Below are 21822 nucleotides of genomic sequence, written 5' to 3'. Positions count from 1 at the left end.
TATATGTAAATATGATTGTGTATAAACTGTATAATCAGGGGTCAGGTGATCAGGTGATGGGGGCGGGACGGGGAATGTGTTTGGTCCGCCCCTCCCCTATCGGCGGGGTCAGTGTTCTGCGCATGCGCGCTGCGTACAGGGCGCGTTGGCGACGGCAGTGCGGGGAGCGGCGCGAGACGTCGGGCGGATCGCGGGGAGCGGAGAGACACGGAGACCGCGCGCGCCCGCTCGCCGCTCACTCCCGGCCATGCAGAGCGCGCGACCATGCACTTCCACTACCGTCGCCGCCGTCGCGCGGAGATAAGCGCCGCCGGGCCCGGGGGAGCGCGCTGCGGCTGCGTGGGAGCGCGAGGAGGCGGCGGAGCGCCCGGATCCGCTCGCGGGAGCGCGCTGACGGAGGCCCGTGATCACGCATCTACGGTACGGTGGAAGGCGCGCGAGGACGCGGTGTTGCTGCTGGCGAACGGCGCTCGTGCTGCTGCTGCTTCTGTGAGCGCGCGCGTCACGCAGGAGGACGGAGGGAGCGCGAGCCAGTGCTGCTGCTGCTGCGGAGCTGCGGGGCGCGTGGGAATCGATCAGAGCGGGGGCACGAGGAGGAGGAGGATGATGAATAATAGGGTAAGGGCAAGTGTAATGATTCCATTTATCTTTATTATTTATAATGGGGGTAATAACATTATTATTATATGCGTTTATACTAATTTTAATAATGCTATAATAACAATTGTATTAGCACATTTTCAATTACCATTACTATTACTATTATTATAACTGTGGGTGTTATAAAACATTAAATATATATATACATATATATATCAAAGTACCCCAAAATTATGTCGACTCTTAACATGCATTTTGTGTACGACTCTATTTTTAGGATTTCTGTTCAAGCATTACATATAAAGATGTTCATGTTTGATAAGAAACATAACTAAATATCCTAATAGTATTTGTGATAGCAAATATATAAAAAATGTTGTAATCTGTAAATCTGCAACTGTCAAAATATAACAAATACAAATCATAAAATTGATCCTTTCCTAAACTTAATTTTAATACAAATCAATACATTTCATTTTCTCAAAATCTTTTGTTTCGTTATGATTGACTTATTTTATGTCTATTTACGAACATGCAGAATACATTAGACTTTAGTCCTACTGTACCCACCCAGAGAGAAGCAGCATGACCATTTATGTACCAATGTACTCTCTCTGACTCTGGCTGCTGATGGAGAAACAGGATGTCCTGTTGGTTTCAACTAGCGATCCTCAACTAATGCTCAATATTGATCATATAAGGTCATGGCCAAAATGCATCAGCAGTAGTGATAGAATTGTGTAAATTACAATTCAAATACTGTCCCATACTGAGTACAGGGACTTTTGTTTAAAATATGCAGATTACACTTTCCCACTGTAATAAAATGTGCTGTTGAGTGAATGCTCTTAAAGCACTGATGATATATACTTGATTTCTCGATTACAACATAATAAAATATCAGCATACTCCCCGTCTCTTGTACTGATTATAGTGTAGTGTAGATTAGTGCTGCACGATGTTGGAAAAATTGTACATTGCAAATGTTCTTTTTTCAACAATATATATAGTGATAATAAACAAACAATGCAGGGCCCATGAGATCACCAGACCCACCCCCACCCGTGCGCTGTCTCGCATCCGGACCAATCAAGAGCTGAGTCAGCGCCGAGCTCAACTCAAAACCTGAGAAAACAGCAAAACAACAGTAATCAGCCCTTTAATAATTTAAAAAGGCGTTTAAATTGTTTTTTTTTTAAAGGTAAATAAGAGCGTTTGTTTTCTGGGATTAAAAGTGTGAATTCAGCTGTAACTGGAAATATCTGCACTGCTAAACTGCTGGACTGAGGTGCAAAGCTTTCCACACGTGCTCACGTGTACAAGCACGTGCCCAACCATGTGGATGATGGAGGCCATGCGTGCGGTTACCTCGTGTTTACTCCTTCCCTCCCCCTCACGCTCCCCCTCCCCCTGGCACTTCTCAGGCAGCAGCAAACTGTCACTCACACAGACACAGAGACAGCGCTGTGTATCTACTTCTTGTGTCAAGAATCAAAACATTGCCTGTGACATGAAAGCAATATCCGACGTCCTGCGATTTGACTATTGAGCATGCACATATCGTGATGACATGCTTAAACGATATATATCGTGCAGCCCTAGTGTAGATGTAAAGATTCTGTTGTACAATATATTGAATCCTATTCTCTGTATATATTGCCATATTGTTAATATGTGTTTATAATTAACAGGCATGTCTCTCCACCACAAACATTCGCCCGCCGGATACCGCGGCATGCAAGCGCCGTGCATGCACCTTCACCCACTCCGCCAAGAGGGTGTGCTGCGGCAGCTCGAATGGCAGCACGGACTGGGTGGGCGAGGCTGGCACGTGCCCGCAGCGCACCATAGGGGCAGGAGGAGGAGCTTCACGTGTGGAGGCAGCACAGCATCCAAGTCCACTTGGTGATGGGAATGGGAACGGTCCCTCCCGTGGCCGGGTAAGACTGTACCGGGTGCGTTCCTTCATTACTGCTGGACCAATCACATGCCACCACCATCAGAAAGGGGTGAATGGAGGTGGCGGTGGATCTGGTGAACTGGACCTTCAGGTGAACGGTCAGCACCCCGCTGGACGTGACAGGTCTGGGTGCAGATCTGGGTCAGCGGTGGTCCAGGCGGTAGAGGAGGCGGCGGGCGAGGCCGGGCAGCGGCAGGCGGCGCTGGAGGAGCGTACGGAGCGGCTGTGGCGCCGGCTGCAGGCCGTGCAGGTGCGGCAGGTGGAGAGGCACGTGGCTCAGCAGCTGGGCGGACTGCGGCAGAGGGCAGCCGGGCGTCGGGGGGCGCTGGAGCTCGGCAGGATGGCGAGGAGCTGCGGAGAGGTCCTGCGCTCGGCCGAGGCGGCGCTGGACTCGGACCACACGGCCAGCAGCTCTGGGGGCAGCAGCGACAGCGAGGAGGAGGAGGAGGAAGAGGAGGGAGGAAGAGGGAGGCAGAGAGTGGGGTCATCCTCTTTAACACCAGTGTAAGTACTACAGAACTAGCCACTAGGATGGAAGGATAGGCTAGGGGGAGTGTTTGTGGAGGCTCATGGTAGGGGTGGGCGATATGGCCCTAAAACAATATCACGATATTTAATGGTGTTTTCGCGATAACGATACTGTTGGCGATATGACAAAACAATGAATAAAAAAAATATTTAAAAAATACACTACTGCAAACAAAAAGAAAATTTATATAAATATGACATGGCACACACGAACTGAAATGTACAAAAATATAAGAATTTAATCAGATTTGTAACAGAAGTCAATGATCCAGAATCATCATGAGTCATGATACTAATAATAGTAATGCACTCCATATATCTCCATATATTCAGGATTAAAGTAAAATAAATGATACTGGACAGATATATAATCTCTATCTAGTAGATATATAATGGGAAATCAGAACAGTGTGAATTTTTCTTTTGATAAAAACAGTAAAAAAGTAAAACCCTGATGTGATAATTAGGGGTGGGTGATATGGGTACGATTGCATACGATACGTTATGAGACATTGGAGATTTTACAGGGAAACGCTTAAAACAGAGGACTATGAGAATCACTGTCAAGAAACCAACAAATCTGACCATTTATCTTATTAAAAATGACAATAACCACTAACTATATTACCATAGTTTAATGTAGTGTAGTTTCAGTGTTTTATAACCATTTCAGGGTTTATACGGTCCTGAAAAACCTACAAAAAAAAGCCATGGAATTTCCAGGCCTGAATAAGTTTTGGAGAAATTAAAATACCCAGAAAGTTTTGGAAAAGTCATAGAAATTTGGTCTACAAATCTTTGTGTTTCAGTTTATCAGTTTGTCAGATTAATTTTAGACCTACTATAACCCATTTTGATTAGAGTTTTAGTTGATTTTTGGTTTTCTTGTTGAATAGTCATGAAAATCTGCAATGAATGCATGAAAAAGTCATGAAAAAATCATGGAAATGTATTGGTTAAAAATTGTGTGAACCCTGTCATTTTCTTCATAACTAGCATAAAGAAAATAAATCGATAGTAGCTCGTTTCAGTAGCTAGCTAGCTAACTTTTCTGTTCCACCTTAATCAGTACAAGAGGTGGCAGAGGCTGCAGCATTTAAGGTGGAACGGAAAAATTACAGAATTAAATAGTGTCTGATCAGAACACACCTGTAATCATTTACATATCTGCCTGATACAGAATTCTGCAGGAATCTGGGAGGTGTTATTTTTTGTTATTTTTTTTAGTTTATACACAAAATATTATATTAATATTAAAACTTGCTTGCTTAAAATTCAGTTTTTCCTTTGTATACTTGGGGATTAAAATGGGATCTCTGTGAAACGTAGAATTTGAAAACGTCCATTAATAAAAGCACTGTATAAATAATTAATATAAATAAATAATAGGTCTATACATATATTTAACTTGATTAATTAATAAATTGATGATCCAAAGCAGCAGCAGCAGGATTGAGAAGCTCTGGTGTAAGGAGTGTAAGAGCTGTAGTGAATCAGTGCACCCTGTTTGTCATTGTTAGTCACGTTCATGAGGTCACCCTGTCCCGTCAGCATGACTTCACACTAATACACACTCTATAATAACACAACCTGATGATTGTGAAGAGTATCATGACCGTCACACAGAAACCTTGTATCTCCCAAACAGCTAATTTACAGGAGATGGACAAAGACACTCTTCTCTTTCAATAGAAGTCATTTTGGAGCATTTCTATTGGTCCATTCTTCATTCATTTCTGATACAATATAAAGATAAAATATGAAGGCTACGTTCACATTACAATCCAAGTTGCTTAAATCTGATTTTTCGCTCAGATCAGATTTGTGTATCTTGACGGTTCACATTCAGTGTAAATGTAAGTGATCTGTATCTGTGTGTAATGTGAACACAGAATCTGTTCCTGAATCGTCTCACATGCTGCACATTGATACCTGTATAAACGCCTCCTTCTTCACCAACAACAAAAACCCTCATATTAGAGAGACGAGAGACTCGTAGCTTTATAAAGGGAAATGGATGAGTTAGCAGCTCATATGTGGAGCATCTTTTGCTGGAGTGGAGAAACAGGAAACAGCTGCTCTGAAGTTCATGCTCAGATCCAGGAGGTGTTAAAAAAGGACAGGCGGTTTGCTTTTGCTGTTTTTTTTTTTGCAGCTATAGCTGCACAGCTGCACCAAGAGATGCAGTGTTGGTATGAGAGAGACGCACTTATATATTATATGGGCCCTAACGGTCAGAAAGATATATATATATACAGTACTGATATATACAGATATATATATATAGTACTGTGCAAAAGTTTTAGGCACCTGTGGGAATTTCAGTACAGAAAAGGCTTCTTATCTGTGCAGTAAGTGATTATTAGCTCAGTAAAACACATTACAGCCTTACAATAAATACAAACAGCAATTTCACAAAAATCAGACCAGCTTTTACAGCCCAGTTTTCATTAAAACATCCCCTAATCTCTCCTTCTCTTAATCTGAGTTTAATAGAGTTATTTATTTCTAGTTCTCATCATATTAATCAACAGCTGGTTTGGTAAATTGATAAATTGGTAAATGTGGTAAATCAGGTGAGCTGCTGACGGAACTGAACATATTGAATCTCTACACTTTGTTCTTCAGATCTGCTCACAGAATATAACATACCTAAAAATTAGAAATTCTTGTTGCGTTTTACTGTATGTATGTTTGTTTGCATCTGTTTAAATCATATGTGGTGCTTTTTTTTAGGTAAAAACTCTCATATTACTGAGATAAATGGATTAGTGTAATTTGTTTAGGTGCTTTAAACTTATGCACAGAACTGTATTTCTAACTGTGGTTTTCATTTTCAGCCATATGAGCATGGAGTGGCAGTGGACGAGGGACAGGGCGTGGCTGGGCAGCAGGTGGGTGTGGCTACAGGCTCAGGTGTCCGAGCTGGAATATCGGATTCGTGCGCTGACTGATCTCTACACGCATCTCAGACAGGGGAAGGTACTGCTCTGCTTTTCTCAGGATTTGTATGAAAAACCCTTGAAATCATCCCATGATTTTCCCATTTATTCCCTATATGTTAGTGCAAATAATTAGTGCAAATAAAACCCCCTTATGTAAGTTAACTCCACCCTCAGCTCAAATTTGAAAATGCCAAAAAAAATAGAAGGGGTGGTTTGGGAGGGGCACTGGGTGATGTTTTTTTACATTACATTACATTACATTTGGCAGATGCTTTTGTCCAAAGCGACTTACAATAATGAAGTACAAAAGTAATAGGAATTTAGATAACCCATTTTTAGATAGGGCTTAAAGGAGGTCGAAGGGAAATAAAGGGATAGAGGAGTGAAGGAGGGGAAGAAGGAAATGAGGTTAGAAGTAGTTAGTGTGTTAGAGGTGTTAGGAGAGTAAGTGCTCTTTGAAGAGCTCTGTCTTCAGGAGTTTATTAAAGATAGTGAGAGATTCTCCTGATCTGGTAGTAGAAGGTAGTTAGTTAGAGGTGTTAGGAGAGTAAGTGCTCTTTGAAGAGCTCAGTCTTCAGGAGTTTATTAAAGATAGTGAGAGATTCTCCTGATCTGGTAGTAGAAGGTAGTTAGTTAGAGGTGTTAGGAGAGTAAGTGCTCTTTGAAGAGCTCTGTCTTCAGGAGTTTATTAAAGATAGTGAGAGATTCTCCTGATCTGGTAGTGGAAGGTAGTTAGTTAGAGGTGTTAGGAGAGTAAGTGCTCTTTGAAGAGCTCAGTCTTCAGGAGTTTATTAAAGGTAGTGAGAGATTCTCCTGATCTGGTAGTGGAAGGTAGTTAGTTAGAGGTGTTAGGAGAGTAAGTGCTCTTTGAAGAGCTCTGTCTTCAGGAGTTTATTAAAGACAGTGAGAGATTCTCCTGATCTGGTAGTAGAAGGTAGTTTGTTCCACCATTGGGGAACTCTGTATGAGAACAGTCTGGATTGCTTTGTGTGAGTGTTTGGTAAAGCGAGGCGACGTTCATTGGAGGAGCGCAGCGGCCGGGAGGTAGCGTAAGCCTTCAGGAGTGAGTGCAGGTAGGAAGGAGCTGTTCTGTCATCACCTTGTAGGCGATTGTAAGAGTTTTGAATTTGATGCGAGCATCAACTGGTAGACAGTGGAGCTCAATGAGCAGCGGAGTGACATGTGCCCGTTTTGGTTGGTTGAAGACCTGACGTGCTGCTGCGTTCTGGATCATCTGGAGTGGTTTTACTACACAGGCCGGGAGGCCAGTTAGCAGGGCATTGCAGTAGTCGAGGCGTGAGATGACGACTGCTTGTACCAGGAGTTGGGTGGCCTGTTGCGTCAGAAACTGTCTAATTTTTCGGATGTTATAGAGCGCGAAGAGGCAGGATCGAGCAACTGAGGCCACATGGTGCGTGAAGGAGAGCTGGTCATCAACCATAACACCCAGGTTCCACCCAGGTAGCAACCTTTGTCGGTGAGAGAGAGAGAGAGTCGATGCTTATAGAGAAGTTGTGTTGAAAAGATGGTTTTGCTGGTATGACCAGAAGTTCAGTCTTTGAGAGATTTAATTGAAGGTGATGCTCCTTCATCCAAGAGGATATGTCAGAGAGACACTGCGATATCCGTGCAGAGATTGAGTGATCTTCAGGTGAGAACGACAGGTATAGCTGGGTGTCATCAGCAAAGCAATGGTAGGAAAATCCGTGTGAGTGGATAACCTGACCAAGAGAGGCAGTGTATATTGAGAAGAGAAGGGGACCCAGTACCGAACCCTGGGGAACCCCAGTGGATAGGGAGTGGGCTGAGGACAGCTGTCCTTGCCACGACACCTTGAACGAGTATGGGTTTAGGGGCAGGGCAGAGGGGAAAGCTGATCTGGCCGAACAGTTCAGGTCCCTAAATACTAGGGATCATTATATAGTTAATATAATATGTAGTGTGTGAGAGTGTCAGAGTTTGTTTAGGGTATATAACATTCAGATGTACTTATTCTCTGGGTTGTGAAACTGCTGATTCACCACTGAACTACTACTGTTCATAATATAGCAGAGTTTAACCCTGTAAATGCTGTATTTTTTGCACTATAAGGTGCACTGTTTTATAAGGCTCACTATCAACAGACGTCTATTTTATGATCAATGTTCATGCATAAGGCACATCGAAATATAAGGTGCATTTTAAGAGAAACAATAAGGAACTTCTAATTCAGCAGGTCATTTCGCTGGGTGGTGGTGGTGGTGGGGGGTTGGATAGCTAACGAAGTTAAGTAAAGCTAAGCTAAGTAAACAAAACTAATAAAAAAAAGACTATTTTAAAGTCAGTGGATGTTAATCTACACAGATTTCTCTCCTGTTTATTTATTTGTTTATTTACAAAAAGCTTAGATTCCTGAATTTCTCCAGCACTAAGGCTGGAGCATTAGCATTAGCGGCTAACTGCTAGCAGTTAGCCGCTAATGCTGTCTGACTGCGATACACTGAGGATCCCTGGGAGTTTCGGTAAGCCGGGGCGATGTTACATAGCGGATCGTCCCACATAGCTTGTTTAAACATGGTAAAAGTGCAGACTACAGTCAGATATACTCACCTCTGAGTGGTGAAAGCACTAGCGCTTTGTGCAGTTAGCAGGTAATGCTAATACTGCTCCAGCCTTAGTGCTGGAGAAATTTTAATGAAACTCCTGTATAACTCTGTACTTCAGTGGAGTGGCTTTACTGCTCCTTAATACCTGACTGGTAGAATTGATACATAAGGAGCACCGGATTATAAGGAGCTCTGATGATTTTTGGGAAAATTAAAGGATTTTAATTGCAGCATAAAGTGCGAAAAATACAGTAAATATTTTTTTAACTTTAAGAGCTATTATTAACCACAGATAACTGAATAAATGTAAGGTGTACACTGTATTTTGGGGTTCACAGGTGGGAGCGACACACTCTGTCCCAGAAACACCTTTAAGAGCACCCAGACCCCCCCGGGGACCCCCGGACTGCAGGTACGGGTACACACACACACACTGTTACACACACACACACACACACACACACACACACACACTGCTACACACACCTTTGTTTCTATAGACGTTTAACAGCAGGTATCGTCCGTCAGGTCGTCCGGTGTTGGCGATCCTCTCAGGAAGAAGCAGATGATAAACCCCGCCCCCTCGTCACAAGCCCCGCCCTGTCCACCCTCGTCTGCGGCACGGTCCCGCCCCTTACTGCGACAGCGGCGGCACAAGCTGATCCGAATCGAGAGATGTGCTGCTCTCGCGTCAAAGGTAACTAAAACTTTACCCTCTTTTATAATGTTATTCCATGATATCACTATGATTTTATCCTGTTAATTATTTATTTCTTACCTTAAATTATCCCCTTATTTTTATCTCTGGATTCCCCTTTTGAGTTTATCTTATGTTTGATGTTATGCCTTGATATTAAACCTTAATGTTTCTCTCCTTGATTTAATGCCTTTTTTTATGCCCTGATTTTCTGACATCATTTTATCCGTTTGTTTTTATCCCTTCATTTTCTCTTGATTTGATTTATTTATTTTAAACCATAATTTAATAATAATTATAATACAATTTTTTTAATATAGAGCTTTTTCACCCTGAATTCCCTTCACACATAAACATAATCCATATATGGTTAGAAAGGGCGGAACTTACTCTTTCTTAAAAAAGTAAAAAAAAAACATCCCAGTGCAGTAAAGCTAAATCTACAAGAAACCCATTGAGAGAAAAACACCTAAAAAAGTGAAAAATCTCCTTCCCCAACCAATATTATTTACCTTTAGTGCTTCAAACATATTTATATGATGTTTCAAACCAAATAATATCAGTAAATAAAGACTCAACAGTGTCCACAGAAAAAGTGGCTTTACTCAAACTAAAGCTAGGTATGGTGTGCGCACTACTTTATATAGTTTTTATATATTTTACTTGCACATTTTACTAAGTAGTTAATTTGCACTAAACTAAATTTTTATTTATTTAGACTAAAAAGTTTATATTTTTGTATATATATATGTTTTCTTTGTGTGTCCTGATGATTAAAATACTGAAAGGCATAGGCTGCTCTGAGTGTCAGGTTTTTAGTATCTACATGTATCCTAGAGGTGTGATTATTGATTATCAAGAAAAATTAAATAAATCCGTCTGATGCTGTTTCTCCATGTATTTTATCAAAGTAATAATTAATAAACCATGTAATGAACTCAAATCATCAATATTCGTATGATTTCAACTCATAAACACTCTAGTCTAAACATGTTTGAAAATATATCTTAGGTGTGAATATATTTAAATTCTATAAATTAAAAAATAAGTAAAAAAAAAAAATAAAAAATCAGGCGCTTGGTAAAATTTTGAGTAAAACATGATCAGTTCCAGGAAAAATAACAATTCTGCTTCCTTTTCCATTTTAAATGATGATATTTTTGAGCAGCCGTATGTCTTCTGGAGTAAAAGAGATCAGGGCATGTGTCTGTCTGATATAATTACTGTGTTATAAGACCTGAAAGAGGAGCTGAAAACAAAAACGGAGAAAAAACACATAAAAACAGACTAGAGTTCAAAGAGTTAAGGTAGTTAAAGGATATTCTGCTGCTGATATTTGGAGTCTGCCTGATTTCTGTGCTCTGATTGGCTGTGGTAGGCGGTGACCTCGCCGTGCTGCTGCCAGCCCCCGGTGGTGTGTGTGCTGTGTGGCATTTCTGCGGCGTGCCCGCCGGCGGGTCAGGATCAGAGTGGGCGGGTACGGAGGAGGGGTCTTGACCCGTGTGTTCACCCTGTTCTCTCCATGCCCTCAGGTACACCATCACACACACACACACACACACACACACGCTGTGATCAGTACACGTGCAGCAGTTTACTTTTATAAAATCACATTAATTTATATATATATCGCTTTATACAACATAAAGGAGAAATAAAAATAGTAACTATAGTGTCACTGTCCAATGAAAAACAAGTATTTTTCCCTTTTTTGTCGATTTTTAGTACATAATTTGAACAGTGGTAAAATTTCTTGATGAACAGACCAATATAGAAATAATTGAAAATTACTTAAAATAAACTCTACTTTACATTTTTTTTTACATCACTCTCCTGTAAAGTTCCTGTTTTGAAGATACTTGTTTTTCATTGTACAGCGATGATATGCACAGTATATATATATATATTAGAGGTGTGCCAAAAAATCGATTCACATAAGAATCTTGATTCTCATTTACTACGATTCAGAATCGATTTAAAATGTCCCAAAATCGATTCTGAGGGGCGGGTTTTAGACTGATTTTGGGCTGGGTATTTTTGTTGGACCTGGCAACCCTGGGGATAGCGCTTGTCCTTTCAAACGGAGATCTTCCAGACACACACAGAGCGTAGGTGTTTGAGAATCACCGGTAAGATGGCAGAACAAGCACTATATTACCTTAGATTAACGTGTAGTTTCAATGTTTTATGGCAGAATGCTTCATAACAAGCATAAAAAAGATCGCTAGTAGTTAGTTTCAGTAACTGTTAGCTAGCTAACTAGCTAACTTTCCAGTTCCACCTTAAATAACGCTACAGGTGGCAGCGGGCTGCAGCATTTAAGGCGGAACGGAAAAATACAATAAGCTAATCAGAGCTAATTTCAGCTCCTCATCACAGAGGAATTAAGGAATGGACCATATGAATTAATTTCTCCACCTCCTGCCCCCTTTCTGAAGAAATACAACGACCTTAAAGTTAACTAGTTAATCAGCAGCTGCTCCTGAACTTTAGCGCTCCACTGCTATCATCACATCAGCCCAGCAGCGTCACCTACACACCACCGCTAGTAGCCTGGTAATAAAGCAGTGTTATTTATTATTTATTTATTGTTCATTAACGTCATTGTGATATCCCAGTGATTCCTCTGTCACTGAGGACCCACATTCCTGCACATTTTATTGTTTTTGTAACACATTACTTGCTCCAGGACCAGTGTATATTATGGAGGGTTTTTTTTCAATAAGATTCATAAGCCAGAAGCAGAAATTTTTATAATTCAAATCGTTTTGAATCAAAAATCGATTTTGAATCGAATCGTGGCCCCCAAAATCGGAATCGAATCGAATCGTGAGATAGTAAACGATTCCCACCCCTAATATATATATATATATATATATATATATATATATATATATATATATATATATATATATATATATATAGTATAAGTTTAAACTTCATTGTTCTGTTAATTAATAGTAATAATAAGGTTAGTAATGTTAATTATAATACTAAGTTGTTAAGAGTAATTTACAATCCAGGAAGTCGCTACAGTTTTATAATTCCGGTGGTTTCTGTGGTGTGGCCAGCTTGTTGCTAGGTAGTTGTAATGATATTGTTAAGTGGTTGCTATAGTCTAGCTAAGTTTTTGCTGTACAGTATCCCACATGTTTAGATGTAATTGCCATGATAACCCAAGTGGTAGCTATGGTATTTCCAAGTGTTTGCTGTGGCATCCCAGGTGGTTGCTGTAATATTGGTGATGGTGATTGCTATGGTATAACAGGTAATTGGTTTGGTGTTGCTGAGTGGTTGCTATGGTATTGCTAAGTGCTGGTTAGTTAAGTAAGGTCGTTCGGGTGGTTGCTGTGGTGTTGCTAAGTGCTGGTTAGGTAAGAAAGGTCTTTTAGGTGGTTGCTGTGATGTTGAAAAGTGGTTGCTATGGCATCCCAGGTGGTTGCTGTGTTGTTGCTAAGTGGTTGCTACGGTATTGTTAAGTGCTGGTTAGATAAGTAAGGTCTTTAATGTGCTTGCTGGTGGTGGTTGCTGTGGTGTTTCTAAGTGCTGGTTAGATAAGTAAGGTTTTTCATGTGTTTGCTGGTGGTGGATGGTCTGGTGTTGCCAAGTGCTGATTAGATTAGTAAGGTCTTTCAGGTGGTTGCTGTGGTGTTGATAAGTGGTTACTATGGCTTTCCGGGGAGTTGCTACAGTGCTGATTAGATAAGTAAGATAGGTGAGGTCTTTCATGTGGTTGCTGGTGGTTAATGGTGGTGGTTGCTGGAGGTGGTTGCTGTGGTGTTGCTGAAAACTGTAAAACTGTATCTTTCTTCCGACAGATTTTTCTCTCGCACTGAATTTTGGGACGCCCCCGCTGGCCGGGCCTCAGTCACACAGTGGTGTGCAGCGGTGCGGGTCGACGGCTGTCTCGCCGTGGCTGAGAGGGCGGAGTCAGGGTCCTCAGAGGGCGGGGCGAGCGAGGCGGAGACTCGTGTGTCCCCGCCCCCCAAACACACTGCCCCCACTGCTCAGCACTGCTGGTAAGAAACCATACATGTTTCCTCACATTCAGATCAGCGGGAACTTTACAGGAACTTTACGCTATCAGGACTGCAGCTAAAGATTAATTTGATGAATATATCTTTGATTAAACAATTATTAATCCCATCTCAATTGATCACTTACGTAATTCCATATATGTCACTTAATCGTTTTCATGTCTTTAATATTAATCTACAATGTAGACAATACATTAAATATAGAAAAGCATTGAATGAGGAAGTGTGTCCAACATTTTCATTGTAATTGTATTTAATTTAAATTAAATTTAAATACATTTTTAAAACATTGTTAGCATTCTGGCACATCCCATGCATGCTTTAATCTTAAAAGAAGTTTTGATTAATGTTGGTGATAAATAATTAGTCTGACAGATGCTTAATATGTGCATATTTATATACTTATATAAATACTTATATATACTTTATTTCCCAATAAACTGTGTTTTTTAGGTGGTTCCAGCTGCAGGAGCCAGAGAGGAGTGTTTAGTCCAGGTTTCCTCCCTCAGCGAGTTTCTGACCTTCCCCCTCTGCCGGCCACGCCCCCAGCCACAGACACGCCCACCCAGGTAAGCCTAATGCTGACCTTACACTAAATGATTTTCAAGTAATTTCTCATCTAAAACCAGTGATTCTGTTGATTCTGTATCTACTGTAACTGTAGATTAATTACAGAGCAATATGGGTACGACAGATTACAGCGCTGGTGATTCTGTATCTACTGTAACTGTAGATTAATTACAGAGCAATATGGGTACAACAGATTACAGCGCTGGTGATTCTGTATCTACAGTAACTGTAGATTAATTACAGAGCAGTACGGGTACAACAGATTACAGTGCTGGTGATTCTGTATCTACTGTAACTGTAGATTAATTACAGAGCAGTACGGGTACAACAGATTACAGTGCTGGTGATTCTGTATCTACTGTAACTAGATTAATTACAGAGCAGTACGGGTACAACAGATTACGGTGCTGGTGATTCTGTATCTACTGTAACTGTAGATTAATTACAGAGCAGTAAGGGTACAACAGATTACGGTGCTGGTGATTCTGTATCTACTGTAACTGTAGATTAATTACAGAGCAGTACGGGTACAACAGATTACAGTGCTGGTGATTCTGTATCTACTGTAACTGTAGATTAATTACAGAGCAGTATGGCTACAACAGATTACGGTGCTGGTGATTCTGTATCTTCTGTAACTGTAGATTAATTACAGAGCAGTACGGGTACAACAGATTATGGTGCTGGTGATTCTGTATCTTCTGTAACTGTAGATTAATTACAGAGCAGTACGGGTACAACAGATTACGGCGCTGGTGATTCTGTATCTACTGTAACTGTAGATTAATTACAGAGCAGTACGGGTACAACAGATTACGGTGCTGGTGATTCTGTATCTACTGTAACTGTAGATTAATTACAGAGCAGTACGGGTACAACAGATGACAGTGCTGGTGATTCTGTATCTACTGTAACTGTAGGTTAATTACAGAGCAGTACGGGTACAACAGATTACAGTGCTGGTGATTCTGTATCTACTGTAACTGTAGGTTAATTACAGAGCAGTACGGGTACAACAGATTATGGTGCTGGTGATTCTGTATCTACTGTAACTGTAGGTTAATTACAGAGCAGTACGGGTACAACAGATTATGGTGCTGGTGATTCTGTATCTACTGTAACTGTAGAAACATAAAGCCTGGTTTTGTTTGATGTGTCCTGCAGCCGCTGAGGAGGAGGCGGGGCGAGAGCTCGTTTGATATTGATAATCTGGTGATGCCTCTGGGCCTGGCTGGACTAGGAGCTCGAGTGCAGAAACTGCAGTACAAGGAGATTATCACCCCCAGGTAATAATATTAATACCTGTTATTATATATTAATAAACAGGGCATTGGTTTAATGTGTGGATTTAAAGGAGAACTTTACACTTAAGAAGGCAAATGCATTTTTTATTGGAAGATGAATTAATGTTATAAAACTGCTGGGGTTGCAGATGAACAGAGCTCTCATGCTTTGATTATAATTTCACACACTGTTAAATTTGAGCTCCTCAAGCCTTTACTCAATCACTAGAAATAATACGGAGTCAGCTGGTGGATATGATGATCATGAGGATGATGACCGCATCTTATAATAATTGTATACATTATTAAACTTTGTAATATAGTGTAAAACGCACCAAAAACCTTTAATTTTCGCAAAAATCATCAGAGCTCCTTATAATCTGGTGCTCCTTATGTATGAATTCTACCAGTCAGGTATTAAGGAGCAGTAAAGACACTCCACTGAAGTACAGCATTATATAAGGGTGAGTTTTAAGTGAAGTTTCTCCAGCACTAAGGCTGGAGCAGGATTAGCATTAGCCGCTAACTGCAGTGCTAGCTCTTTCGCTGTTCAGAGGTGAGTATATCGGACTGTGGTCTGTGTGTTTAACGTGTTAAAACAAGCTACGTGGGGCGAACCGCTAGCTGATAGCGCCCTGGGTTACCAGAACACTCTGGGTTTCTCGGTCTAGCGCTGCAATTAGCGGCTAATGCTAATGCTGCTGCGCCCAGCCTTAGTGCTGGAGAAACTTCACTGAAAACTCAAACCTAGACACAAAATACTGGAAATCAAAGCTAAAATTACTACTACACAGTTTTCAGGAGAGAAATCTGTGTAGATTAACATCCAGCACTCGTTTAACTTTAAAAGAAAACGTCTTTTAAGAATTACAGTTTTGTTTATTTAGGCATTTCCCCCAGCTTGACCATTAGAGAGGAAACATGGCGACACCCTTGCTCACTTCGATGTAGCATCCTTACTAGTGTCGTTTTTAATGTGCCTTATAATTCAGTAAACCTTGTTGGCCAAAAAAATATGATACATAATCATTAATAATCAATGCCAGATCACCACAACTAAATAAATTACATTTTTACACTTTTATACCTTTTAATAATAAACCTTTACAGTAATTGGCATATTTTTTTGCATAATTAAATATAATTGGCAGTTTTAGTTATAGTTTATAGTAGGCCTGTAAAATAAAAAAAACACCCCCATATCTGTAGTTCAAGTTGTGAGGTGCTATCTTGTGAGTGAGGTTGATAGAACACAATGGCCAATTTTGCTCTTGGCAAGGCCGTGTGAATTATAGGGGTTTGTGGGGGTGCCAGATGTTTAGGGCATTTTAGTTCTAGTTCCTGCAGATACATGGCTTTTGCTGTCCCGTGACTTTTGACATGTCAGTGTGTGTTATCGATATGTGTTCCGTCCACAGCTGGAGAGAGCTGGACTCTGTCTGTGGGGTCTCGGTGGTACAGGTGGGCGCAGGAAGTCACCCCAAATACCACTCTGACGTACCACACCAACCCAACGGTGTAGAAGCTGGAGGTGAATGCGAGGTGGGTGGAGTTTTCCCAGCTTTAGTTATAAAGGGAAATGTGCAGGAGTGGGAATCAGGGCTGTTTATGAAAAGCTCTGAAAATAAAGGTGCACTTAAAATCCTTTAATTTTCCCAAAAATCATCAGAGCTCCTTATAATCCGGTGCTCCTTATGTAAGAATTCTACCAGTCAGGTATTAAGGAGCAGTAAAGACACTCCACTGAAGTACAGAGTTATACAGGAGATTCAGTGAAGTTCTCCAGCACTAAGGCTGGGTGCAGCAGTATTAGCATTAGCCGCTAACCGCGCTAAGCACTAGCTCTTTTACTGTTCAGAGGTGAGTATATCGGGCTGTAGTCTGTAGTCTTACTGTGTTAAAACAAGCTACTCGGGATGAACCGTTAGCTGATAGCACCCTGGGTTACCGGAACACTTAGGGTTCCTCAGTCTAGCGCTGCAGTTAGCAGTTAGCGGCTAATGCTAATACTGCTGCACCCAGCCTTAGTGCTGGAGAAACTTCACTGAAAACTCAAACTTAGACAAAATATTGTAAATCTAAGCTTTACTCACCGAAACAAAACAGTTTTCAGGAGAGAAATCTGTGTAGATTAACATCCAGCGCTCAATTAACTTTAAAAGAAATGTATTTTTTTAAGAATTCCAGTTTTGTTTACTTGGGCGCTTGCCTAGCTTCACTATTAGAATGGAAACATGGCGACACCCATGCTCACTTGGATGTAGCATACTTACTAGTTTAATGATTTTGTTCTCTGTTCCAGAGAGTCCTATTCTATTGGCAGGACTTCTCTATAACAAACAGACAAGCTGTATATGTGCATTTGCACATCTGTATCAGCTCAGCAAAGGGTGTCCTGATTCTGATTATGCTGGAGGGGTAGATTTTTCAGAGGAACACTCCAAACAGAGGGTTATAAGAAAAGGCACAAGCGATAAAAAAAACGCACGAATAACGTATTTTCCTTATTTAAAATCATGACAACTATTAGATTAATATATTGTATATTATATATTACTATATTAATGTGTAGTTTCAATGTGTTATGGCCGAATTCTTCATAACAAGCATAAAAATCGCCAGTGGTGCATCTCAGAAGCTAGCTAGCTTGATACATTTCCTTTTCCATTTCCTTAAATGCTGCAACAGACAGCCTCAGAAGCTGCAGCGTTTAAGGTGGAACGGAAAAATAAAATACATTTAAAGCTAATAAAGGCTTTAATTTCATTAGGCTCCACATCAGAGAGGAGTAAAGAAATGGACAATAATAATTAATTGTGCACCACCTGCCCTCTTTCTGAAGACATACAATAAAATAAGGTTTAAAATTAAATAGTTAATCAGCAGCAGCAGTTAGGTTTCTGAACTTTAACGCTGCACTGCTATATCTATATATCTGTATCGGGTTTCCCAATCCTTAGGGAGAAAACATGGGGTAGGAGTACAACTGTTGGGTTTTGTAACACACATTAAGTGTGTGTGTGTGTGTGTGTAGGTGGAGGATCTCTCTGATGGTGTGTTTCTGAAGAGGCATGCTGTGTGTGAGAGCCGGGAGAGAAGCCGATGGGGGAGCTGGGCTCGTCGACGCCGCCGGGGCAGGTAAATGGACTGTGTGTGTCTGTGTGTGTGTTCACAGTGGGAGTGTGTATGGGTGACTAGGAAAGACATGAGAACAGGATCGTACAGACTTGATATTAATCTTAAAATTAAAATTAATTTTATTGAATAAAATGTTCAGTTAGCAGCACTATTTACACTTTCTGTAATAAATAAGGCTGCATTTATTGAATCACTCACTGTATATCAGCTCATTATATATTTAAACTCTTAAATTCTCAGTTGATTATATTTTTAAGTGATTTTTTGTGTTATTGTCCATGTCTGCTCTGGTGTTTTAAAAAATATATATGTATGGCCATTAAAATGTGCCTTGGAAGGCATGGAAAAGTCATCACAAAATCATGGAAATTTATGGGTTAAAAAGTGTATGAACCCTGACTTTTATAGAGATGTGGATTTCATTTTCCAGCAGGACTTGGCACACTGCCAAATGTATCAATTGATCTTATATAATAATCTAATTTTCTGAGACACTGATATTTTTTTCCTTGCCTGTAAGTTTCATAATCATCAACAATAAAAGAAATAAACACTTAAAATTGATCACTCTGTATGTAATACATATATATATATATATATATATATATATATATATATATATATATATATATATATATATATATTATATATATATTACTGAAATAAAGTAACTTTTCAATGATATTCTAATTTATTTTGAGATGCACTTGTAGTTGTATATGGTTGCGTATACAGATGTTGGACAATGAAACTGAAACACCTGTCATCAGTTTAGTGTGGGATTTTAGGTTTTATGGCTAAATTGGAGCAGCCTGGTGTTCAATCTTCATTAACTGCACATTATTGCACCAGTAAGAGCAGAGTGTGAAGGTTTAATTAGCAGGGTAAGAGCACAGTTCTGCTCTAAATATTGCAATGCACACTATAACATTATGGGAGACATACCAGAGTTCAAAAGAGGACAAATTGTTGGTGCACGTCTTGCTGGAGCATCTGTGACCAAGACAGCAAGTCTTTGTGATGCATCAAGAGCCACGGTATCCAGGGTAATAAGTCAGCATACCACCAAGAAGCACCAACCACATCCAACAGGATTAACTGTGGACGCTGTAAGAGGAAGCTGTCTGAAAGGGATGTTCGGGTGCTAACCCGGATTGTATCCAGAAAACATAAAACCACGGCTGATCAAATCACACAGAATTCAATGTGCACCTCAACTCTCCTGTTTCCACCAGAACTGTCCGTCACCACAATCAATTATTGTGATCTAAAACCAGGTGTTTCAGTTTCATTGTCCAACCACTGTATTTGTGTATAGTTATGTGTGTAGTAGAGTACAGTAAATGTTAATGTTTATAATAATGTATTGGTCAGATCCTCCTCCTCGTGTCCTGAAGATGGGAAGAGCTCCAGGGGGACGGAGCAGGAGCCGTGCTCTCCGAACCCCAGGCAGAGGCACCTCACTGGGGGAGACGCCTCGCCCTGCAGCCCCCTGTGCTCTGGAGCCGACGACCCGTTCTACCACACCGAGGAAAAGCAGCAGGTGTGTGTACGTGTCAAAGAGTGTGTGTTTGTCAGAGTGTGTGTGTGTGTGTCGGAGTGTGTGCGTGCACGTCTCAGTACTCAATGTTCCACTCAGCCCCCTGCATGTAACTGTTACCATGGTGACTAAAGAGCTGAAAGAGGAACAGTTTTTGATTTGTTCAGTTCTGATCTGGCTCTGATTGTCCCAAATTTCATTCACCATGAAGCGTCCATCCGTTACGCAGCGTCTGTGCACTAGTGCTCAGCTGTCTGACAGCCGTACTCTTCTGTAGGTGGGAGTTTATGACGTTGTTCAGTCTGCTAATGGACATATTCATATTATTCATATTATTCATGTTATGTTCTGCCCCCACAGAATGTCTATAACAATCCTACACGTCTAGATTAAAACATTTCCTAAATCATATCATTTGTCTTATTGAACACGAAGTGCGCAAGGTGCTTTCTAATGCTCATTGCTATCTTATACCTACATACCAACAGTCTATTTTCACGTTTTTCACCTGCCTTATTTAAATAGCAATAGTGCCTCTCTAAATATATCTACACTGATGGGCGTGGTGTTCTGAAAATTCGGTATGTTCAGGTAAATTTCTGGAGTTTTGCTATTTTTATTGACTGAATACAACCTAGACAGAAATCAACAGTCAGACGTTCATTGCTATCTTGGCAGCACAGGTGCCAATAAACAGAATACTAAATAATAAAATAACATTGCTGTTCCCGTAAATGAGCTGCTGGACCTCCTTCTTCACAGCGTCAACCAGCAGCTCAGTTTCCTCTGCTGAGAAGAACGTTGGTTGGAAATGTCTAGTTAGCTGCACCGTTAAAATAGCAATCCAACAAAGTCAGAGCTCACCTGGCTCTTAAAGAGAATGATGAGCAAGAGACACTCTGGTTTATTTTGCTTTACTCCCAATGATTAATTAAGGGTCAAGGTGTACTTTTCCCGTGGTTACGATAGCAAAGACACACTGGATCACTAAAATAGATCCCCAAAAGTCACAATGTTTAAATAATTTGTTTTCTACGCCTGTAGATTTAGATCATTTGTAATTTTTGTCTTTTTTTTTTTAATAGGCCGTGCAGCCGTGGGAGCGCAGGTTGTTCCCCTTGCTGGAGGCGGAGCTCCGGTGGCTGCAGGACGAGGAGGAGGACGAGGACGTGTGCACAGCCAGCGCCCGCAGCCAGAGCACGGACTCGGGCATCTCGGTGGGCAGCCTGGAGCTCTCGCCGAGGACCCCTCAACCACATCAGCAGCACCCGGACACGGAGCCCACCTGTCCCCAAACGCTCACCTGCAAACTAGCCGTCCAATCAACTCAGGATTCTGCCTCTCTCCTGCTTTGCTTAGCTCCGCCCACCTCGCTGTCCTCACCTCGTAACCACGCCATCACCCATCATGCCAATCACAGAGCCAGCAGGACCAGCGCCAGTCCGTTCTGAAAACCGTCATATTTAATCTCTTAGATCAGGGGATCCAATCATTAAGACCAATTAAGAATCAGGTGTGGATCTGGATCAATTAGCCACACCTGCTGATTTCTGATAAGATTCACCACTAAAACGAAGTCTTAGCAACTAAAATCCTCCTAAATACAGCTCTGGAAAAAATAAATAAAGAGAGAACTTCAGTTTCTGAATCATTGTTGTTTTATTCTATAAATAAAAATCAATCTTCACATAAAAATATTCTCATTTAGAGCATTTATTTACAGAAAATGAGAAATGGCTGAAATAACAAAAAAGATGCAGAGCTTTCAGACCTCAAATCATGCAAAGAAAACAAGTTTTAAGCATCATGCATGTTGTCCTCCACCAGTCTTACACACTGCTTTTGGATAACTTTATGCTGCTTTACTCCTGGTGCAAAAATTCAAGCAGTTCAGTTTGGTGGTTTGATGGCTTGTGATCATCCATCTTCCTCTTGATTA

At 40.9% G+C, this 21822-nt stretch overlaps 1 protein-coding gene across 1 annotated transcript; it reads left to right on the top strand.

Annotated features, from left to right (window-relative positions):
* The first annotated feature begins 150 nt into the window (after window positions 1-150).
* On the top strand, window positions 151-21522 carry LOC107197203 (KAT8 regulatory NSL complex subunit 1). The gene is made up of 13 exons (XM_049475551.1): window positions 151-618; window positions 2292-3064; window positions 5929-6070; window positions 8957-9030; window positions 9147-9315; window positions 10694-10847; window positions 13134-13334; window positions 13806-13921; window positions 15087-15208; window positions 16624-16747; window positions 18240-18343; window positions 19718-19886; window positions 20969-21522. Exons 1-13 carry the CDS (start codon window positions 265-267, stop codon window positions 21332-21334), a joined length of 2868 nt encoding a protein of 955 aa, XP_049331508.1. The 5' UTR covers window positions 151-264; the 3' UTR covers window positions 21335-21522.
* Window positions 21523-21822: the final 300 nt, after the last annotated feature.

Source organism: Astyanax mexicanus, chromosome 3 (genome assembly GCF_023375975.1).
Source record: "Astyanax mexicanus isolate ESR-SI-001 chromosome 3, AstMex3_surface, whole genome shotgun sequence".
Classification (NCBI taxonomy): domain Eukaryota; kingdom Metazoa; phylum Chordata; class Actinopteri; order Characiformes; family Acestrorhamphidae; genus Astyanax; species Astyanax mexicanus.
The sequence above is the reverse complement of the archived record's forward strand: the minus strand, read 5'-3'. Positions and strand labels throughout refer to the sequence as shown.